The sequence below is a fragment of the Crassostrea angulata genome, chromosome 5, assembly GCF_025612915.1.
Source record: "Crassostrea angulata isolate pt1a10 chromosome 5, ASM2561291v2, whole genome shotgun sequence".
NCBI classification, from domain to species: Eukaryota; Metazoa; Mollusca; class Bivalvia; order Ostreida; family Ostreidae; genus Magallana; species Magallana angulata.
This window is the reverse complement of record NC_069115.1, coordinates 57,564,725-57,583,891: the sequence shown is the minus strand read 5'-3', so window position 1 is coordinate 57,583,891 and position 19,167 is coordinate 57,564,725. Positions and strand designations below refer to the sequence as shown.

Sequence of the window (19,167 nt, the reverse complement as noted above, 5' to 3'; positions counted from 1 at the left end):
ACCAAGAACAGATATCGGAAATCCAGGAATTCAGGAGCAGGTTAGCAACAGCAACCCAATCTAACTCCCAAACGCGGGACCAGTCTAAAAGACCACGCGGAAGACCCATCCGTAGACCTGGACCACGCAGACAACAACTAAGAGGCAGGCCATATTGACACTTATAATGTTCGGACCAACGGGGTGTTCACATCAAAATTTCTGGAAACACTCTACCCGAAATGAATATAGCGTTTTTGTGACAATGTGATGCACAATATTCTATGATTGGAAATTTTAAACCCTCATAATCAAGAACATGCATAAAATTAATAACTAACTTTGTTAGTTAAAGATTATAATACTACTGTATTATTTATATATCGTGTGATACCAGAATATACCATTATACTTGCATTATTTGTTTTTATTCATTATCTTTTGATTGTTTACACAACTTGGGTTGTGGTTATTTAGGTGTATTAGCCTCAGTTTCAAACGGGGCGTAGTTTGAAGCCACGTGCTATCTTCTCTGATGTCCTCCCAAGGATTTTAACAAACCAGTTACTTTCCTCTACTACATCGACCAGTCGTTTAGTAGACGGAACCTTTGATTCTCATAAGTAACAAAGATCTACTACATTTCTGGGTATTTTTTATTAAAATGGCAAGACGTTTTAATAAACGGAACAAAACCAGAAAAAACTACCGTAGATCCCAATCTAATCTAATGCAATTTAAAAATACATACAAAAATAACGAGAACAACTCTCAGAAGTATGTACTCAATCTATCTAAGTACAAAGTCAACCAACACGAGTATTCTGTGCTCAGTAAAGGTTTAAAATTTATACCCACTCCACAAAACAGCAACACTAAAAAAGTCATCTTGAACGACTTTGACGAGTTTGCTAGAAAACTCCGATGCAAGTATCATTTTGACAAAGGGGAAAATCTTCCAATTCACCCATTCAGAAAACCCTCTGGTTACAACCCCTCATTCACATGTTATGCATTAGAGGATTACATCGACAAAACTAAATTAGAATTGTCATCTATTCCAATCAAGAAAATTCAAAATAATACGTCTAAGCTTGAAAGAGAAGCACTGACGTCTCTGAGAAACAATAACAATATTGTTATCAAAAAAGCGGACAAAAGCAATACAATTGTTATTATGGACAAAGACCAATATATTGCAGAGGCCATGCGCCAACTCAAATCAAAACATTACATGCAAGTTGATAAACCAGATCTACAGAACTTGCATCATATCATACAAAATAGAGTAACGCAAATGTACTCTAAGGGCTCAATAGATAAGGAAACGTATCGTTATCTCTGCGATAACAAACCATCGCTTAAATGCGGTCATTTATACTTGCTCCCTAAAATACACAAAATCAAAGATGAAGTCCGATATGCCCTTCAAAACGGCCTATGCAGCATCAGACAATTACCACCTGGCCGCCCGATTATTTCACAGTGTGATACGCCAACACGGAAAATCGGCGCATATTGCGATTACTTTCTCATTCCCATAGTACAAAATCAATCAACTTATATTAAGGACACCGCCGATTTTATCAATAAAATTGAGACTCTCGAACTTCCAGCAGAGGTGTTACTAATTACATATGATGTAACTAGTATGTATACCAACATGGAATTCGGCGAATTACTCAGCGCCGTCAATGAAACTTACAAAAACGCAAACAAACCACAAATCGACATTCCTTATCCAGAGAGCGAAGATCTTATCTTCTTATTGAAATGCGTCTTGGAAAACAATTACTTTGAGTTCAATGGAAAATACTTTAAACAAATTATAGGATGCAGTATGGGTGCAATACCATCTCCAGAAATTTCAGATACAAGAATGTATCAAATCACCAACTATATAATGTCAAAATTCAAACTCGCCAATCAAGTTCTTTACCACGGGCGATTTAGAGACGATGGTTTTATAGCCTTTAACGGCACACAAAATGAAATTCTAGAATTTTTTGACATCGGCAATACATGTCACGAACACCTGAAATTCACGTATGAAATCTCAGAAAAAAGCGTCAATTTTCTGGACACTACTATATACAAAGGCGTGCGGTTTCAGGAAAATAACATACTTGATATTAAATCATATATAAAACCAACAAACAATTTTCAATATCTACACAGAAAAAGCACTCACAGCCCTTCTGTCTTTAAAGGGTTCATAAAAGGCGAATGCATCAGACATACAAGGAATACCAGTAATCCTTGCATTCTATCTACAATTCTAACGGATTTCAAGACACACCTTTCAAAGAGAGGTTACTCTGATAAGGAAATAGATCCCATTGTGCGTACAATGGAAAACACAAATAGAAAAAAATACTTGGTGAAAACAGATATAAAATGCAAACAACGACCACCAAATGTCATGATAACCAAGTACAACCCACACTTGAAGGGTCTCAAAAAGCGCATCCTGAAATACTGGAATGTCCTTAAAAATGATGAAATATGCAAAGAACTATTTACCAATGAACCTATAATCGCCTACAGTAAACACAAGAATATCGGCGAAATGATAATTCAATCACGATTACAAAAATGTGAAAATCATAATAGGTAGACCCCTGATGAGGCGGGCCTTAAGAGTTAAAACCATAACTCTTACAAAAACCGCCGAAACACTCTATGCATCCATAATAACAATATCAGTGTATAACGTGTACTCAAAATGTGGTCTAGAGTGTCGGGTCTTAATAAATTTACAACAAGTTTGGTTGATTGATGTCGTCTTTTTTCAAAACTTGTGATCAGGGACAATGTCCCACCGGCATCATCCCGTGTATCGCCTACCAGTGACAGCGATCAGCTTGTTACGATTTATTAGGGTCTCTCCCTCAGACCACCTTGAGTGCTGAAGATCCGCAAACTCAAAAACTTCGATTTGCATCTCTCTAACAATTGTCACATCCGCTCATCTATTCAAATGAACGTTACTTCAAAGATATTTCACACCTTACAGTGGTCATCACCAATAAAATATGTTCCTTACGACAAACTATAAGGCAGTGTACCAACTTCACGATCTCATTCCTATAATATGTTCCACAGATTCAACAGACTCTCTCTTAAGAAACAGTCTAATACTAGTAATATGCAGAACAGTTATGAAAGCAAAATGGATGATGATTTGGTTCCATCAAACCAGGAAGCCTTATTCGCAATCCCAGACCTTGATCTGACGATCAACCTTCCAGAGGGAAGTGATAATTCATCTACTATAATTTCTGAAGGACTGGGAGAAATTCGCAAAACACTACAAAACCGCCTGACCCTGGCAAAGAGGAAAGAAAGCTTACGCTATGGCATCCAGACAGGAAAATTTCCGACTTGGTTTCATACCCGGTCTTACTGTGCGTTAAACTTGGACGGCGAAGGAAATGAGAAGTTTGAAAAATTCTGGCGAGACTTGGCCGAATCCCAGAATAAACAAACAGCCCAATTAGTCCTTGACTATGTGGAGGCCGAAATCAAAACCAAGGAAATGGAGAGTAACCAAATCCGTAATCAAACTCTCCAAGCAGTAAGGCGCCAGTCTGTTGATTTTGAAATTGAAAAGCGTCACTTTGACGAAAACATTACCAAAATCAACCAAGAACAGATATCGGAAATCCAGGAATTCAGGAGCAGGTTAGCAACAGCAACCCAATCTAACTCCCAAACGCGGGACCAGTCTAAAAGACCACGCGGAAGACCCATCCGTAGACCTGGACCACGCAGACAACAACTAAGAGGCAGGCCATATTGACACTTATAATGTTCGGACCAACGGGGTGTTCACATCAAAATTTCTGGAAACACTCTACCCGAAATGAATATAGCGTTTTTGTGACAATGTGATGCACAATATTCTATGATTGGAAATTTTAAACCCTCATAATCAAGAACATGCATAAAATTAATAACTAACTTTGTTAGTTAAAGATTATAATACTACTGTATTATTTATATATCGTGTGATACCAGAATATACCATTATACTTGCATTATTTGTTTTTATTCATTATCTTTTGATTGTTTACACAACTTGGGTTGTGGTTATTTAGGTGTATTAGCCTCAGTTTCAAACGGGGCGTAGTTTGAAGCCACGTGCTATCTTCTCTGATGTCTTCCCAAGGATTTTAACAAACCAGTTACTTTCCTCTACTACATCGACCAGTCGTTTAGTAGACGGAACCTTTGATTCTCATAAGTAACAAAGATCTACTACATTTTTGGGTATTTTTTATTAAAATGGCAAGACGTTTTAATAAACGGAACAAAACCAGAAAAAACTACCGTAGATCCCAATCTAATCTAATGCAATTTAAAAATACATACAAAAATAACGAGAACAACTCTCAGAAGTATGTACTCAATCTATCTAAGTACAAAGTCAACCAACACGAGTATTCTGTGCTCAGTAAAGGTTTAAAATTTATACCCACTCCACAAAACAGCAACACTAAAAAAGTCATCTTGAACGACTTTGACGAGTTTGCTAGAAAACTCCGATGCAAGTATCATTTTGACAAAGGGGAAAATCTTCCAATTCACCCATTCAGAAAACCCTCTGGTTACAACCCCTCATTCACATGTTACGCATTAGAGGATTACATCGACAAAACTAAATTAGAATTGTCATCTATTCCAATCAAGAAAATTCAAAATAATACGTCTAAGCTTGAAAGAGAAGCACTGACGTCTCTGAGAAACAATAACAATATTGTTATCAAAAAAGCGGACAAAAGCAATACAATTGTTATTATGGACAAAGACCAATATATTGCAGAGGCCATGCGCCAACTCAAATCAAAACATTACATGCAAGTTGATAAACCAGATCTACAGAACTTGCATCATATCATACAAAATAGAGTAACGCAAATGTACTCTAAGGGCTCAATAGATAAGGAAACGTATCGTTATCTCTGCGATAACAAACCATCGCTTAAATGCGGTCATTTATACTTGCTCCCTAAAATACACAAAATCAAAGATGAAGTCCGATATGCCCTTCAAAACGGCCTATGCAGCATCAGACAATTACCACCTGGCCGCCCGATTATTTCACAGTGTGATACGCCAACACGGAAAATCGGCGCATATTGCGATTACTTTCTCATTCCCATAGTACAAAATCAATCAACTTATATTAAGGACACCGCCGATTTTATCAATAAAATTGAGACTCTCGAACTTCCAGCAGAGGTGTTACTAATTACATATGATGTAAATAGTATGTATACCAACATGGAATTCGGCGAATTACTCAGCGCCGTCAATGAAACTTACAAAAACGCAAACAAACCACAAATCGACATTCCTTATCCAGAGAGCGAAGATCTTATCTTCTTATTGAAATGCGTCTTGGAAAACAATTACTTTGAGTTCAATGGAAAATACTTTAAACAAATTATAGGATGCAGTATGGGTGCAATACCATCTCCAGAAATTTCAGATACAAGAATGTATCAAATCACCAACTATATAATGTCAAAATTCAAACTCGCCAATCAAGTTCTTTACCACGGGCGATTTAGAGACGATGGTTTTATAGCCTTTAACGGCACACAAAATGAAATTCTAGAATTTTTTGACATCGGCAATACATGTCACGAACACCTGAAATTCACGTATGAAATCTCAGAAAAAAGCGTCAATTTTCTGGACACTACTATATACAAAGGCGTGCGGTTTCAGGAAAATAACATACTTGATATTAAATCATATATAAAACCAACAAACAATTTTCAATATCTACACAGAAAAAGCACTCACAGCCCTTCTGTCTTTAAAGGGTTCATAAAAGGCGAATGCATCAGACATACAAGGAATACCAGTAATCCTTGCATTCTATCTACAATTCTAACGGATTTCAAGACACACCTTTCAAAGAGAGGTTACTCTGATAAGGAAATAGATCCCATTGTGCGTACAATGGAAAACACAAATAGAAAAAAAATACTTGGTGAAAACAGATATAAAATGCAAACAACGACCACCAAATGTCATGATAACCAAGTACAACCCACACTTGAAGGGTCTCAAAAAGCGCATCCTGAAATACTGGAATGTCCTTAAAAATGATGAAATATGCAAAGAACTATTTACCAATGAACCTATAATCGCCTACAGTAAACACAAGAATATCGGCGAAATGATAATTCAATCACGATTACAAAAATGTGAAAATCATAATAGGTAGACCCCTGATGAGGCGGGCCTTAAGAGTTAAAACCATAACTCTTACAAAAACCGCCGAAACACTCTATGCATCCATAATAACAATATCAGTGTATAACGTGTACTCATAATGTGGTCTAGAGTGTCGGGTCTTAATAAATTTACAACAAGTTTGGTTGATTGATGTCGTCTTTTTTCAATACTCCTTAGAGGGGAAAGGCAGTTCATTACATGGGGGCAGGTACTCGTCCGAGGGGTCGTTAGGTGAGGCGCCAATAGACCTGAACGCGGTTGTATTGGCTATTTTCATCATCGTATCTATACCTGTATAATTACATCATATAGTATAATCCACCTCTAAAATACAATAAAGGATAAAATAATATCAACATAGTTTCTTTGAAAAAAATTTACAATAATTCATATAAAATTCACAAGATTTTATCGGTATTTCATAAAGGGTTCTCCAGAGATAGGGAGTGTCGAGCCACTTGATTGGTCCCTTACGTTACCTTTAAGGAGGACCTTTGCATCATCCGGGTGATCTAAATAGTTGGGATCAATGAGCGGAGGATCAAACGGGTCTGCACTTTGAAGTCGAATAGTTCCACGACTTTTTGGGTGGAGAAGTATATTTTCTACAAAAAACGTCCCTATTTCTGTGTTGATGCTTTTTTGGAATCTCTCTCGCATCCCATCTCTTATCTTATACAAAATAGACACACATAAATCTCAATGAACCCAGAAAGGCTGTCATGCATATTGTATCCGAGTCCAACACAAAATATAAACTTATTAACTAATAAACGGCATCTCCTCAATACGCAGTGGTACATTTGTTATATGTTACCGTGTCTAGTAAATCAACAGTGCTAGAACCTACCTTTGGATCAAGATTCGTCAGCTTAATGAATTTGTCGATAAGTTCTGGATGGTTCTGGATGCTATAAAACGTAAATTGTGTTGAAGGAAATTGGCTGTCGTCGTCTTTAATGAATACACTGGCTTCTAAATGTGGTTCGCTGAGTGTGCCTGATAAACAACATAGTTCATCAAAGTATGAATAAACACCTTTCGGTTTTAAAAATGGGGGGCTATTTAGGCAGCTTGATAATGGAACTAAATTTTACTTCATTATTATAATTATTTCTTTTTTTAGAGATTAAATAATTATAACATATCTTATTAATCATTTTATTAAGAATCAAACAACAATGCAAACAATCAACAAAAATCAATCAGCCACTGACCTGACCGAAAGATGAGGTACTGTAACATGGTGGCCAGTGAGGGCAGCGCCGCCCCCGCGCTATTGGTCCGGTCATTGAAGGTGACCCCCATCAAGATGTGATCCTGTAGATTGTCTCCAACCGGAAGGTCGGCCATAACCGGAATCTGCAGGTACGACATGCCGAAAATTAAGAGATTATAATGACTTATAATGATTTTCGCGAACTAATTTCTTATGTACGTGTAGGCACTGATCATCTTCTAAAGTCAACTGTGTTCATTTGTTCAGTTAGCGGGTTATGTAAATTTTTACTGCAATGATCGCTACCTTCATAACACTATGAAACACCAAAGAAAGCATTTGATTGTTCATATTAACATCTTTTATTAAGCTAATTAATAAATTGATTAATGAAAAGAAGTAAAATTCATTAAATTACTGTTAATGTACATAAGTACAGTAGCTAAAAGAAACAGTCAGATCGTCTCCTGTGAGACTTTGGACATCATCATGATTATTTTGTGGAGTTTGTGATTTTTCTTAGGTCACTGTAGGTTTTAACCACTTGATAAACGGGGCGTGTCAATTTCAGTCCTGTCAGTTTCTTGTCATTTTCAACCGTTGTAAATTTCGACCAATCGATAAACGGGGCGTGTATATTTCAGTCTGGCTGTTTCTATAGAGCTATGGATTAACTATAAGTTTCCGTATGAAATAGAGGGAATAATACTTGGTAGATGTAAATATAAACAAATATTTCACCAAACAGAATTCGTTTGATCCACTCCAATATATAAAAAAAATTAAATAGTTTGATTAAATTGTACACAAATTGTCTCTTCACTTTGAATAAAAATACTTAGGGACCTACATTCATTTGCTGTAAATGTTTCTTTGGCCCTATGCCGGACAGCATAAGTAGCTGGGGGTTGTTAATGGCGCCGGCTGTCAACACGACCTCCTTTGTGGCCCTTACGGTGTGTTTTATGTTGTCTTTGATGAAGGACACACCTGTCACCGTCTTTTCATCTGTCAAAATCTGAAAACAATTTTTTTCACCATAAACGATCATTCATATGTTATTCATTCTTAAAAATATAACGCAACATGCGGTTTGATTATGAGTAGTTTTAACATGCTACGCCTAGATCACTGCATACGCTTATGGAGAAGGCAGTATAAGCTAAGCAGCTGCTAAACCCACGCATGCACTCAACGATTCTTAAGGTATCTCACTCCTCATGTTTTGATTTCATTGCGCAGATAATCATTATATTTGAAATGAGTTTGATTTTATTTATTTAATCATCACAGATAGATTATTATTTCATAATTACACAACATTCATAAAGAAAATCCATTTGAAATCAAGAAACAAACAACTTTTTTGGGGAACTATTTTTTCGTGCGGAAGGTTTTTATAGACGAAAATGACAGAAACAAGCAATTTTATGAATTTTCAATATACTTTTCTTTTTATTATACTTTATTCATTATTCACATTTTTAACATTTGATAGGTTTGTAACATATTTTATAGGTTCTGTGTGACATGTACAAAATCAAATCTTAAGAATGTGATAGCCGTTTAGCATAAAATCATGCAAATATATAGAACATGTCTGAATTTTTTTAAGCCAAATTTTGCGAGAATTTCACCTTTAAAGCCCTATATCCAAACTTTGACATCACTGACCCCCATGTTATATTATGTAAAAATGATACTGAATACATATCTAGGCAAACTGGATTAATCTTATAAAATTCTTGATATTCAAAAAGTTTTTATTTCAAATCAAATTGTAACTATTATAGAAATTGTCTATTTTAAGTGCAAAAAGGTCACACAAAAATTTATGCAGCTTCGTACAGATTTTTTGCGTAATCCCTCTATCCAGTGTGACCATTGTGCATAATTAAAAACAATATTTGAAGAAATAAGTTTGCTTCATCAAAAATACTGACAACAAATCCTAATCAGGATGAAATTGCATTTTAGGTGCGAAAAGGTCAAATTAAATAGGCCATAACTCAGAGGGATGGATACTGACCCCCATTATCTTTGTATTTTTTAAGTATGTTCTGTCTACCGATTTCAATGATATACTTCTCAAGAAAATCTTGATACAACAACATTGAGGAATGGGATACCTTAATTAAATAAATTATTTTCTATAGTTTATAGTTAAACTTGATAGAAAATGATAAGATCGTTCAAAGTATCATATTTACAATATTCTCAGACACAGTTATAAAAGTAAGCTTGATCATTTCCTTCCTTAAAACGAGGATACTTCCACCTTACTATCAACCTTTTCCTTCATACATATGTACTTCCGGTAAAACAGAACTTACCTTGGTGACGTGGGCGTTCATTATGACGTGGAGGTTGGGGCGATTCATGGCGGGCCGGAGGAAGGCTCGAGCTGTGCTCCATCTCTCCCCTCCCATGACGTTCTCCTGTGTGGGACAGTACCCTAAGCAGTAAAGCAAGTCAAACTGTATATTACAGGAAAAGATAGATTTCTGATTGATTTTCAAAGGAAACTTTTAACTACATTTAAATATAGTTTGGTGTTTCAAGAAAACTGTTTTAAACATAAAATCTCAGTCAAGACAACTATAGAAAACCAACAATTTTACAAGAAAATTACAAAGACTCTAGTTTTCTGGTACGGTTGTAGTATTGGACCGAGGTATAGTAATAATTATTTTTTAAATAAGAATTACTTTCTAATTAATTAACTTATCTCGAAGTTATCCAGAAACTTGTTTACCTGTCTGGGTTCTGCCGTTGCAGTCTGTGTCTGTGTACCCTAATTCCTCCATTGCCTGTCTGTATATGTCAGCAAGGGGAGTGACGGTGCCATCCTTAACAGGGAGTGGTCCCCCTTTACCGCGGTAAGCTATAAAGTCAAAACCAGGGGTATCATATAACAGTCAGCAGTAGAGACATAGATAGTTATATTAAAAACAAAACAAATCAAAAGGTATGAGAACCAGTACCTGAGTTTCTAAATTCCGGTATTTGAATGTCCTCGGATTTGATGAAGTACGGTAGTACCTCCTTGTAGCTCCAACCATCGCAGCCTTCCCTCGCCCAGCCATCATAGTCATGGCGATTTCCTCGGACGTAAATTAGATTGTTTATAGATCCTGACCCTCCCAGAACCTTCCCCCTGGGCCATGCACATCTCTACATTAAATTTGTACTTAACTGTTTATCAAAAAATTAAATCGTGACAAATTGCAATTTTCAAGTACGTTGATACCTATTCTATTGAAAATCTCCATTTAATGTGAAAGTTGCGGTGTTTATTCCTTTTTGTTTGAAATCAACTCAGGCTTACTCAACATCTATAGATATAGTAAAGGATAATAAAGGACGAAGGCTAGTATCCTGACCTGTTTGTCCATGCCAAGGCACGCCTTCTGCTGGGGCTCAGTTCTATACGCCCAGTCTACCTCACTATTCTGAAGTTCTAGAGCCGCAAAAGGTACCCGGATGACGGGGTTATCTTCCTCTGACCCGCCCGCCTCCAGGAGCAAGACTGAAATATCCGGGTGCTCGGACAGTCTGGTGGCGAGAACACAACCCGCCGTCCCTGCTCCCACTATATATTAACATATTTTATTTCGAATATTTGTGTTAACAAGGAAAAAGTTTTTAATGATAACAAGCCTAGGGAATTTACCGAGGAAAAAAATATTATAATACAATGTAGCTTTAGATGTCGATATTAGTCGAATTATGAACCATATGCAATAACGTGAAAATGTTGTAATTAGCATTTAGTCTTTAGAGTTCTTAAATTTTATTTTGATCCGAGCTTGAGATTTTTTGTTAATTTCTTCAACTAGACTATATATTAGTATTAACCAGTTGAGCATTGCAGAAATAGGTTTGGATAAAGAATTTCGTTTGCTTTTGAGCATGAGTAATTCAACCATGCAAGGTGAATAATTTCCGGGTACAGTAGCATATATTAAAATCGCAGGTATTACAGGGTTCAAATCACACCGTTATATACAAGAAATATTACGATAAGCTGATAACCGGCAACAAATGTTGACCAAAGGTTTCATCAGCGCTGTCACAACACTTAAGATTATTCAATTACCAACCAATTATATAGTCGTAGGAGCTGTTTGCTGACACGTGGCCAGATACACGTGGATCACTGCGGCTGTATATGTAGTAATATACAAAAACAGCACAGGAAACAGTCAATACAGGCCACCGCCAACCCATGGTCTGGAAGAGAACATCGTCCATTCTGTAACGCATGTCTCAGTCAAAGTTATGGTTGATAAATAAATTCGAAGCATTTGGTTACATGTACTGGAATAGTCATTGAGTCATATTCAGTCATTCATTATTCTTGTAGTACTATATGTAATTGACTTACTCAGTTTATTTAAATCCTTAATGACCTTTTACAATGACGAGCAGAAGAAACATAAACGTTTGAAAAAACAATTTTATCGTCTAATCAGATTAAACATTTAAAATCTCACAAAGCAATGGAAGTCATACCCACCTTTAATGCTAAAATGTCCTAAATACCAACAAATAGACTCTACTTTCGATTTGGCTTAAAAATGAATAAGCTCTGTATATTGACGATTATAAATTGATATAACACGGACACAAGACAGGAAGAGGAAAGATTGCTCTAAGTGTTCTTCAATTTACATTTGTTAAATGTTGATAGTTCAATAGTTTTTATGGAGTATGGCTTACCGTTAGGGAAATAAAACGCATAGGAATGATTTATTTGACTACTTAAAGGGTTAAGAGCGATATGTCATCATAAAAATCATAAATTTTGTGAATCAAAAGAAATTAAACTTTTCCGCAATTCAAAATATTACGCACTACTTTAAAAACAAAAATACCACATTTTTTGTGTTTGATTATTTATGAGGAAACATTATCAATTCCTTCTCAGATATTAGATATATTAAATCTCTCTTACAAGACCGAAGAGAAAATATATCTTTATTTTAATCCTGTGATATTTTATCATGTATATAAACATTATAGGATTACTCATTAAGCTATCTCCCACAGAGATCTACATGTACAAAGACCATCTCTCATAAGTGAAACACAACTACATGTAACTACAGTCAATTTCCTTGTTGTAATGTTATGTAAAGAAATATTACATACTTTTACTTATGTTTTTTTTTTGTTCATTTTGTATCTGAAATGAATTTTTCTCAGAATAATACGTCAATCATTTATTCATCTCTTTACTTCATCTACATAGGGATTAACGATGTCATCATTTTTCATGATTATGAATATTAGAAACACGATACTTGTAGAATTTTCAGTAATCAATTGCGGTTACTTTGAGAACTTTTTATTTGCAACACGCCTAGAAAATTAAAATCAACGAATGAAATAATATATATGAGCAATGAAACACTGAATTCTGCATTATAATGGACAGGGTGCCTTCTGTAATAAAGAAAGAAGACCCTGATTGCTGCAGAAAACTAGTACTTATATGTATTGACTTGTGTAAGATACATTTCGAGGACAGTCGAACAAACGGACAAGGGTACTACAGATAACCGTAGGTGTTGCCCCTGATTACTACGGGTAAACTTGTGACAGTACATTCACATTAGATAAATCTTTACCATACTATATCCGACAGGTCATACAATAAGTAGAACTGTTTATCATTATTCATAGTTCAATGTCAGATAATGGAGTGACTTTATACTCCTTAGGGTGATTTTTGTATGACCCATACGATTATTGTAAAATTGATGAGAACTCTACTTAAACCTTTTTATCAGAACTTGTCGTGTTATTGAAAACTATTTATATATTTAATTAAACAGCGGATGTGTTGCAAATGCTCTAGCAAAAAAAAAAAAAAAAAAAAAAAAAAAACCACAAAAAAAACAAAAAACCACAAATTCATTCTAATCCACAAACTATTTTCACTAGGAGAAAAAAACTGTAAACCAAGTTTTATTTGCGTGCGAGGAATATTCACGAGAATCGCAAGAGCCTCTTTGTCGCGAATATTTCTTTACACACTCTAGACTTTGCAGTATATATTTTATATCAAAACGAGTGTGGATAAAGCATGGTCGTCGCGAACTTCATGTAATTTATCTCCAGTAAGTCGCGAAATAAGATGGTCGCGAATATAAGTCGGTTTACAGTAGTGAAAAAATCAGATTTTACAGAACTTACAGATCAGATTCAAGCGACATCTCTTGTTCCTTTTCGTTTTTTTTTATGTGGACAAGGTTAGCAAAAAGTACATGTAAAAATGGAACGCTTTTCAAAATAGTTTTTAGAAGAAAAAAGAACATCATACAGTATGAGCACACATTCTTTTCTACAAATGTTCCGTTTTCTTTCGAATATCCTTAACACTGTCTAATCCTCGAATCAAATCTGCCGCTTTTTCTGCAATCATAATGGTAGGAGCATTGGTATTTCCGGAAGTTACGTGACGCATGACGGAAGCATCCACTACTCGAAGATTACCTATTCCTTTGACCCTAGAAATAAACAAACAGATGCATGAATAACGATAAGAAATAGTATTATTACAAGAAACTGCAACCAATTGACACGAACAATTTATTTTAAAAATGGACATCTTATAGTAATGCAAATCACATTATATTGGACAGATACAGCCAAAAACAAAATTAAAGACAAAAATTGAATGATAAATAGATTTACAAAAAAAAGGTTTAAATAAAATATTTGCTAGAAATCCTTATTAGTTCATCATTTGCTAAAAAATAAAAAAAAATGTAACAGTTAACCTTAGCTGAGGATCGACAACGGCCGTGACGTCATCATAACCACCCATCCTGCATGTTGACGTTGGGTGATATACACCAGAAGTATAATGTCGTAATCTACATATCCAGTACTCTTCTGAGGGGTAGGGTAGGGAGTTACAGGGTGGGCAGTACTCTTGGTAAGGGTCAGAAGGTGACGCACCCACGGATCTAAAAGCCGTGGTATTCGCTAATTCTAAAACTTGATATATTCCTAAATATAAAGAATCGTTATAGTTGTATCTTATGTCAATTTGAGTTTCATAGCGGTATCTTTAAATTATGTGGCAATCTCTGAAACGATGACGAAGATCAGAAAGCTCGATCTTTTGTCTGAGAGGATTTTTTAAAATTGTAGAATCAAATCACAAGGATTAAATGCATAGATGTCCAAGTCTATATATCAGATTCAAAATCCAATTTTTATCAGGTCTCTAACGTGTGAAGTTATTAATTTCATGTAAAATTACATAGACCGCTACAAATAAGAAATTTTCGAACATTAGATGAATCATCTTAAAGGGCATCAAACAAATATTACTTGTTTATTTCATAACCATAAAGAAATAGTTCAATACACCTTTTAGTAAATCTTTAACGTCATCCGGGTGATCTAGATAGTTAGGATCTATGAGAGGCGGATCAAATGGGTCTGTACTCTGGAGTCGGATTGTCCCTCTACTCTTTGGGTGGAGTAGAATACTTTCTACAAAGAATGACCCTCCAACCTCTTCTGAGATACGTTTAAAATAACTATAAACGCCATCTATAATCTAATAATAACAAAACAATAATTGAAAAAAGTGGAAACCGGTATAATTTATTGATTTCAAAATAGCTTCTGGTTCGAATACACAGTAAGCATATAAGAAAATAAAAACAAGAAGTATAATTCTTCCAATAACCCTAATAATAGTAAGGAAGCTACTATTAAGCATGTTTCGCTGCAGATAAAGCCATTACACACATCACAAACGCGACCGTAAATGATATCATAAATAATTTAATTCTGGTTGTAACGCGCTTTCTAATTGGTTAAAAAATTATTTTATATCGTATAAAGAATGTTGCCTACGTCATAGTAAGACTAACGTCAATAACGTATTAATACGCCTGACGTTACGTTTGAATTTTGTTCAATTTTACGTATTTTTAAAGGTCAAATGACCGTTTTTATCTACAATGAAGAGTATAAAATTAAATTATAAGCAATGAATTCAATATTCATTAGTTTTATACGATTTAAAATGTGAAAGTTGCGGTTTATAAAGCGTAAACCGCCCTAAACCATTTTATATCGTATAAAACAAACAAATATTGCATTCACTCCTTAATTCATTAAAAAGGTCAACTACTCTGCCATTTCTGAAACTACGTTGAGTGCCTCTAGATCTGTACTTGTCTTTTATTCAAATAGTTAATCTAACCAACACACTAATTGTTGAAGCAAACTTTGATTGCAAAAGTAATTTTGTTAAACGTCAAATGTAAAATGCTATGCTCTGAAAGGGAGTGTTATTACCTCTGGATTCCAGTTCACTAACTTTTCCAAGTCGTATGCAAAAGAAGGCGTGGCTTGAATACTATAAAATGCGACTTGTGTAGAAGGGGGTGCATTCTTATCGTCCCCAAAAAAGGCATCTGCCTCCAACTGCACTTTTCCGAACGGACCTAATAAAACAAAGTTTGGAAATCAATTATCAACTACCCTGTCCTGTTATTAACAAACTGCATTATACATTTTGACGATTGTGAAATTCAAGGCAAGAAAGTGTAATATGTACGACTAACGAAGTGTGTCCAGGAGCTACCTGAATGGAAGATCTGATACTGTAACAGCGACCACAGTGAAGGACTAAAGGCGGAAGAGGAGTTATCTGGGAATAACATAAGTGCAAAGACATGGTCTTCCAAGTTGTTTCCGACAGGTAAATCTGCCACAACGGGAATCTGAAAATATTGCAAAATAATATAAGAAGGGGTTGTAGAGATTTATTTGTGAAACTTCCTTTATCGTGTCAGAATCAATATTCAAGGAAAATATTTATTTTCCTTTAAACTAGATTATCTTACCTTTAACTTTGAAAGATGTTCTTTTGGCCCGATTCCAGACAGCATCAGAATTTGCGGGCTGTTGACTACGCCACCGGAAATAATAACCTCTTTTCTCGCGTTAATTACGTGTTTCACGTTGTCTCTTATAAAGGAAATACCAACTGCTTTTTTGTTTTCTATCAGGATCTGTGTTTGCATAGTGAAAGTGGTAACTGCATAGACAAGAGGCTCAAAACAAAAGTTTACGAAAAATTAAAAATTGATTGAACTGAACACACCTTTGTAACATGAGAGTTTGTAGACACGTGGAGATTGGGACGATTCATGGCGGGTCTTAGAAACGCTCTAGCCGTACTCCATCTCTCTCCGTTTTTAACCGTCTCTTGACCAAAGCAGAAACCTTATGACAATAGCATAAGCATTAAGAAAGTTACCTTGATAAATATCACGGTTTATTAAAAAAAATGAATCGTTTTACCAAATGCCAAATACTATACCTACTCAGGAATAAAAGCAATCAAAGCCAACTGATATAAAACACCTGTTTGAGACTCCCCATTACAGTCCACAGTCTGGTAACCTAGCTCCTCCATCCCTCGTCTGTACACTCTATGGCTAAGAGGAGACGTCACCCCGTCACTAACGGTCAATGGACCACCCCGTCCGTGGTAGTCTAGAGACATATTGTTAACAAGTGCGTGTGGTGTTCGTGAGGTGTACCATAAAATGACTCATATATATATATATATATATATATATATATATATATATATATATATATATATATATATATATATATATATAAAAGCACAAACAGTGCAATAACTCTCAAATTGACATATACCAGCCCATATTGAATGATATAGGTATATATATAAAGCACAGGGAAATTCGCTTTTGTTGGAGCTCCACCTCCGCCCCGACCGAGGTTGAACTCACGACCTCTGGAACCCATTCTCCTAGCAGTGAGCGGCCACCGCGCTACCCACTCGGCCATCTAGGCAAGAGGTCTGGGCGGAGGTGGAGATCCAACAAAAGTGAATTTCCCTGTGCTTTATAGATAGATAGATAGATAGATAGATAGATAGATAGATAGATAGATAGATAGATAGATAGATAGATAGATAGATAGATAGATAGATAGATAGATAGATGGATAGATATTTTGTTTCTATGAGAGAAACATCCTAAACAAGAGCTGTAAAGATTCATAACTTTTCAATTTCAAATTTGAACCTCGAATAGAATGGTGAAATAAATACCAGATTTCTGAAAATCAGATATTTGAATGTCCTCTGATTTGATAAAGAAAGGTAGGACATCTTTGTAGCTCCACCCCTGGCATCCCTCTTTGGCCCATCCATCAAAGTCATGGCGACTCCCCCTCATGTAATGCATATAGTTGATAGAACTAGAACCACCAAGTACCTTTCCTTTTGGCCAGGCACTTCTCTAAAACATAGTGAACAACTGGCAAAAATAAGTTGAAAAATTCTATTAGAATGCGTCATTATATATGTCTGAATTTATTTCAGCAGCATCTTAAAAATTAGTGAAAAACTTCATTATGTAAGATTCGCTTTCAATGAAATATTGCATTTTTTAAAAAAAAACCACCAAAAAGAATATGCCTACAAAATTAGATAAAATAAACAGATTTACTTAAAATAAAAATCACGTAATTTGGCATTTCTCAATAGATCATGAACCTCAACTTTTTCTTTTTGATATATCTGATTTATAGCTTATTCAAAACGAACATTGTGTATTGCAGGTTTAAACCTTATCTTTTAATCCCATGCATGAATTTTTTTGTGGCACAGTTCTAAATGCCCAATCTTAATTTGTATTTTGAAGTGCTGTAGAGGCAACTGGAACGCGCATCATTTCAAGTTCATCTTCGGAACCTCCAGCCTCTACGATGAGCACCGTAGATGTTAAATCTTCCGAAAGCCTGTTGGCAAGGACACATCCGGCAGATCCGGCTCCTACTGTCAAATCAAACACAGCTTATGGAATTTAATTTATCGATATATAAACTACAAAATGTCTGAATCTCGTTCCCCTTAATCCTGATTTGATGTCTTAGCATACCGCTGATTTATTGGTAATTGATATCCATACATACTAATATCTTTTCCTGAGTGTCACGTACCTATGATGTAGTCGTATGTTTTATTTAGGACAATGGCGTCTTTTTGAGATGTTGATAAGTTTTTATGCAGATTGTACAACATCAGTATGCCAAATACTGGTACTAACACACTCCATGTATGTGTCATTTCTGCAAATATTTTAAATATTCAAATTATTTAAAAAATAAATTTAATACTTTTTTTTTGATCGACATCTGAAAGGAAATGTTGGCCGGAAAACTTCATCAATGCATGTATGTCATTGTGAGATAAAAAAAAATTTCGATAATTTTTTCCTTTGCTACTTCGATCAAAAGAATAGATATAAAGGTGGTAAGGGAATAAATCATTAAAGCCCCAAAGAGATTCGAATTCAAGACTTGTAGATCTGTAGGTAGCGCTTTAACCCATTGCGCTCCTTTGTTAGGTAAAGATTACGGGAAAGAAAAAAAATATAAAATAATACTTGATTTTATTGTTTATTTCGATCGGAAATACGTCACAATATGGAGTTGGTCCATACCATCCTAAATTTATTTATCATATAATTAAACATTCTCAAATTATAAAATGCTATTCATAAAAAAGTAAATACACATGTAATGTAACTAAAGCGGTGCATATAGTGGCAGAGGACATTTTTTAATAGAATTCACTGAAGCTAGGGGATGTGTTTTTTTTCGGAATTCTGCAACCAGAATTTCCTCAGTTCCCATTCAGC

The 19,167-nt window shown here is 35.3% G+C and overlaps 2 protein-coding genes across 5 annotated transcripts; both read right to left on the bottom strand.

Moving 5' to 3' along the window:
* Positions 1-6,394: 6,394 nt before the first annotated feature.
* On the bottom strand, positions 6,395-12,127 carry LOC128184819 (glucose dehydrogenase [FAD, quinone]-like). Of its 4 annotated transcripts, none has more exons than XM_052854423.1 (11): positions 11,970-12,127; positions 11,554-11,683; positions 10,834-11,042; positions 10,435-10,624; positions 10,206-10,334; positions 9,784-9,905; positions 8,301-8,468; positions 7,449-7,593; positions 7,082-7,230; positions 6,711-6,903; positions 6,395-6,522 (listed from the first exon to the last, which is right to left on the bottom strand). In XM_052854423.1, the coding sequence occupies exons 2-11, from the start codon at positions 11,678-11,680 to the stop codon at positions 6,395-6,397; spliced, it is 1,560 nt and encodes a 519-aa protein (XP_052710383.1). In that variant the 5' UTR covers positions 11,681-11,683; positions 11,970-12,127. The 4 variants fall into 4 exon arrangements, with proteins under 4 accessions (XP_052710383.1, XP_052710382.1, XP_052710381.1 ...); XM_052854422.1 differs by having other exon boundaries at positions 11,554-11,705; positions 11,970-12,123; XM_052854425.1 differs by having other exon boundaries at positions 6,400-6,522; positions 6,711-6,836; positions 11,554-11,705; positions 11,970-12,123.
* Positions 12,128-13,353: 1,226 nt separating this feature from the next.
* On the bottom strand, positions 13,354-18,234 carry LOC128184820 (glucose dehydrogenase [FAD, quinone]-like). The gene is made up of 10 exons (XM_052854426.1): positions 18,094-18,234; positions 17,574-17,763; positions 16,853-16,984; positions 16,590-16,711; positions 16,330-16,497; positions 16,068-16,206; positions 15,779-15,927; positions 14,837-15,029; positions 14,239-14,470; positions 13,354-13,965 (listed from the first exon to the last, which is right to left on the bottom strand). The coding sequence occupies exons 1-10, from the start codon at positions 18,109-18,111 to the stop codon at positions 13,800-13,802; spliced, it is 1,509 nt and encodes a 502-aa protein (XP_052710386.1). The 5' UTR covers positions 18,112-18,234; the 3' UTR covers positions 13,354-13,799.
* Between the last annotated feature and the right edge of the window lie 933 nt (positions 18,235-19,167).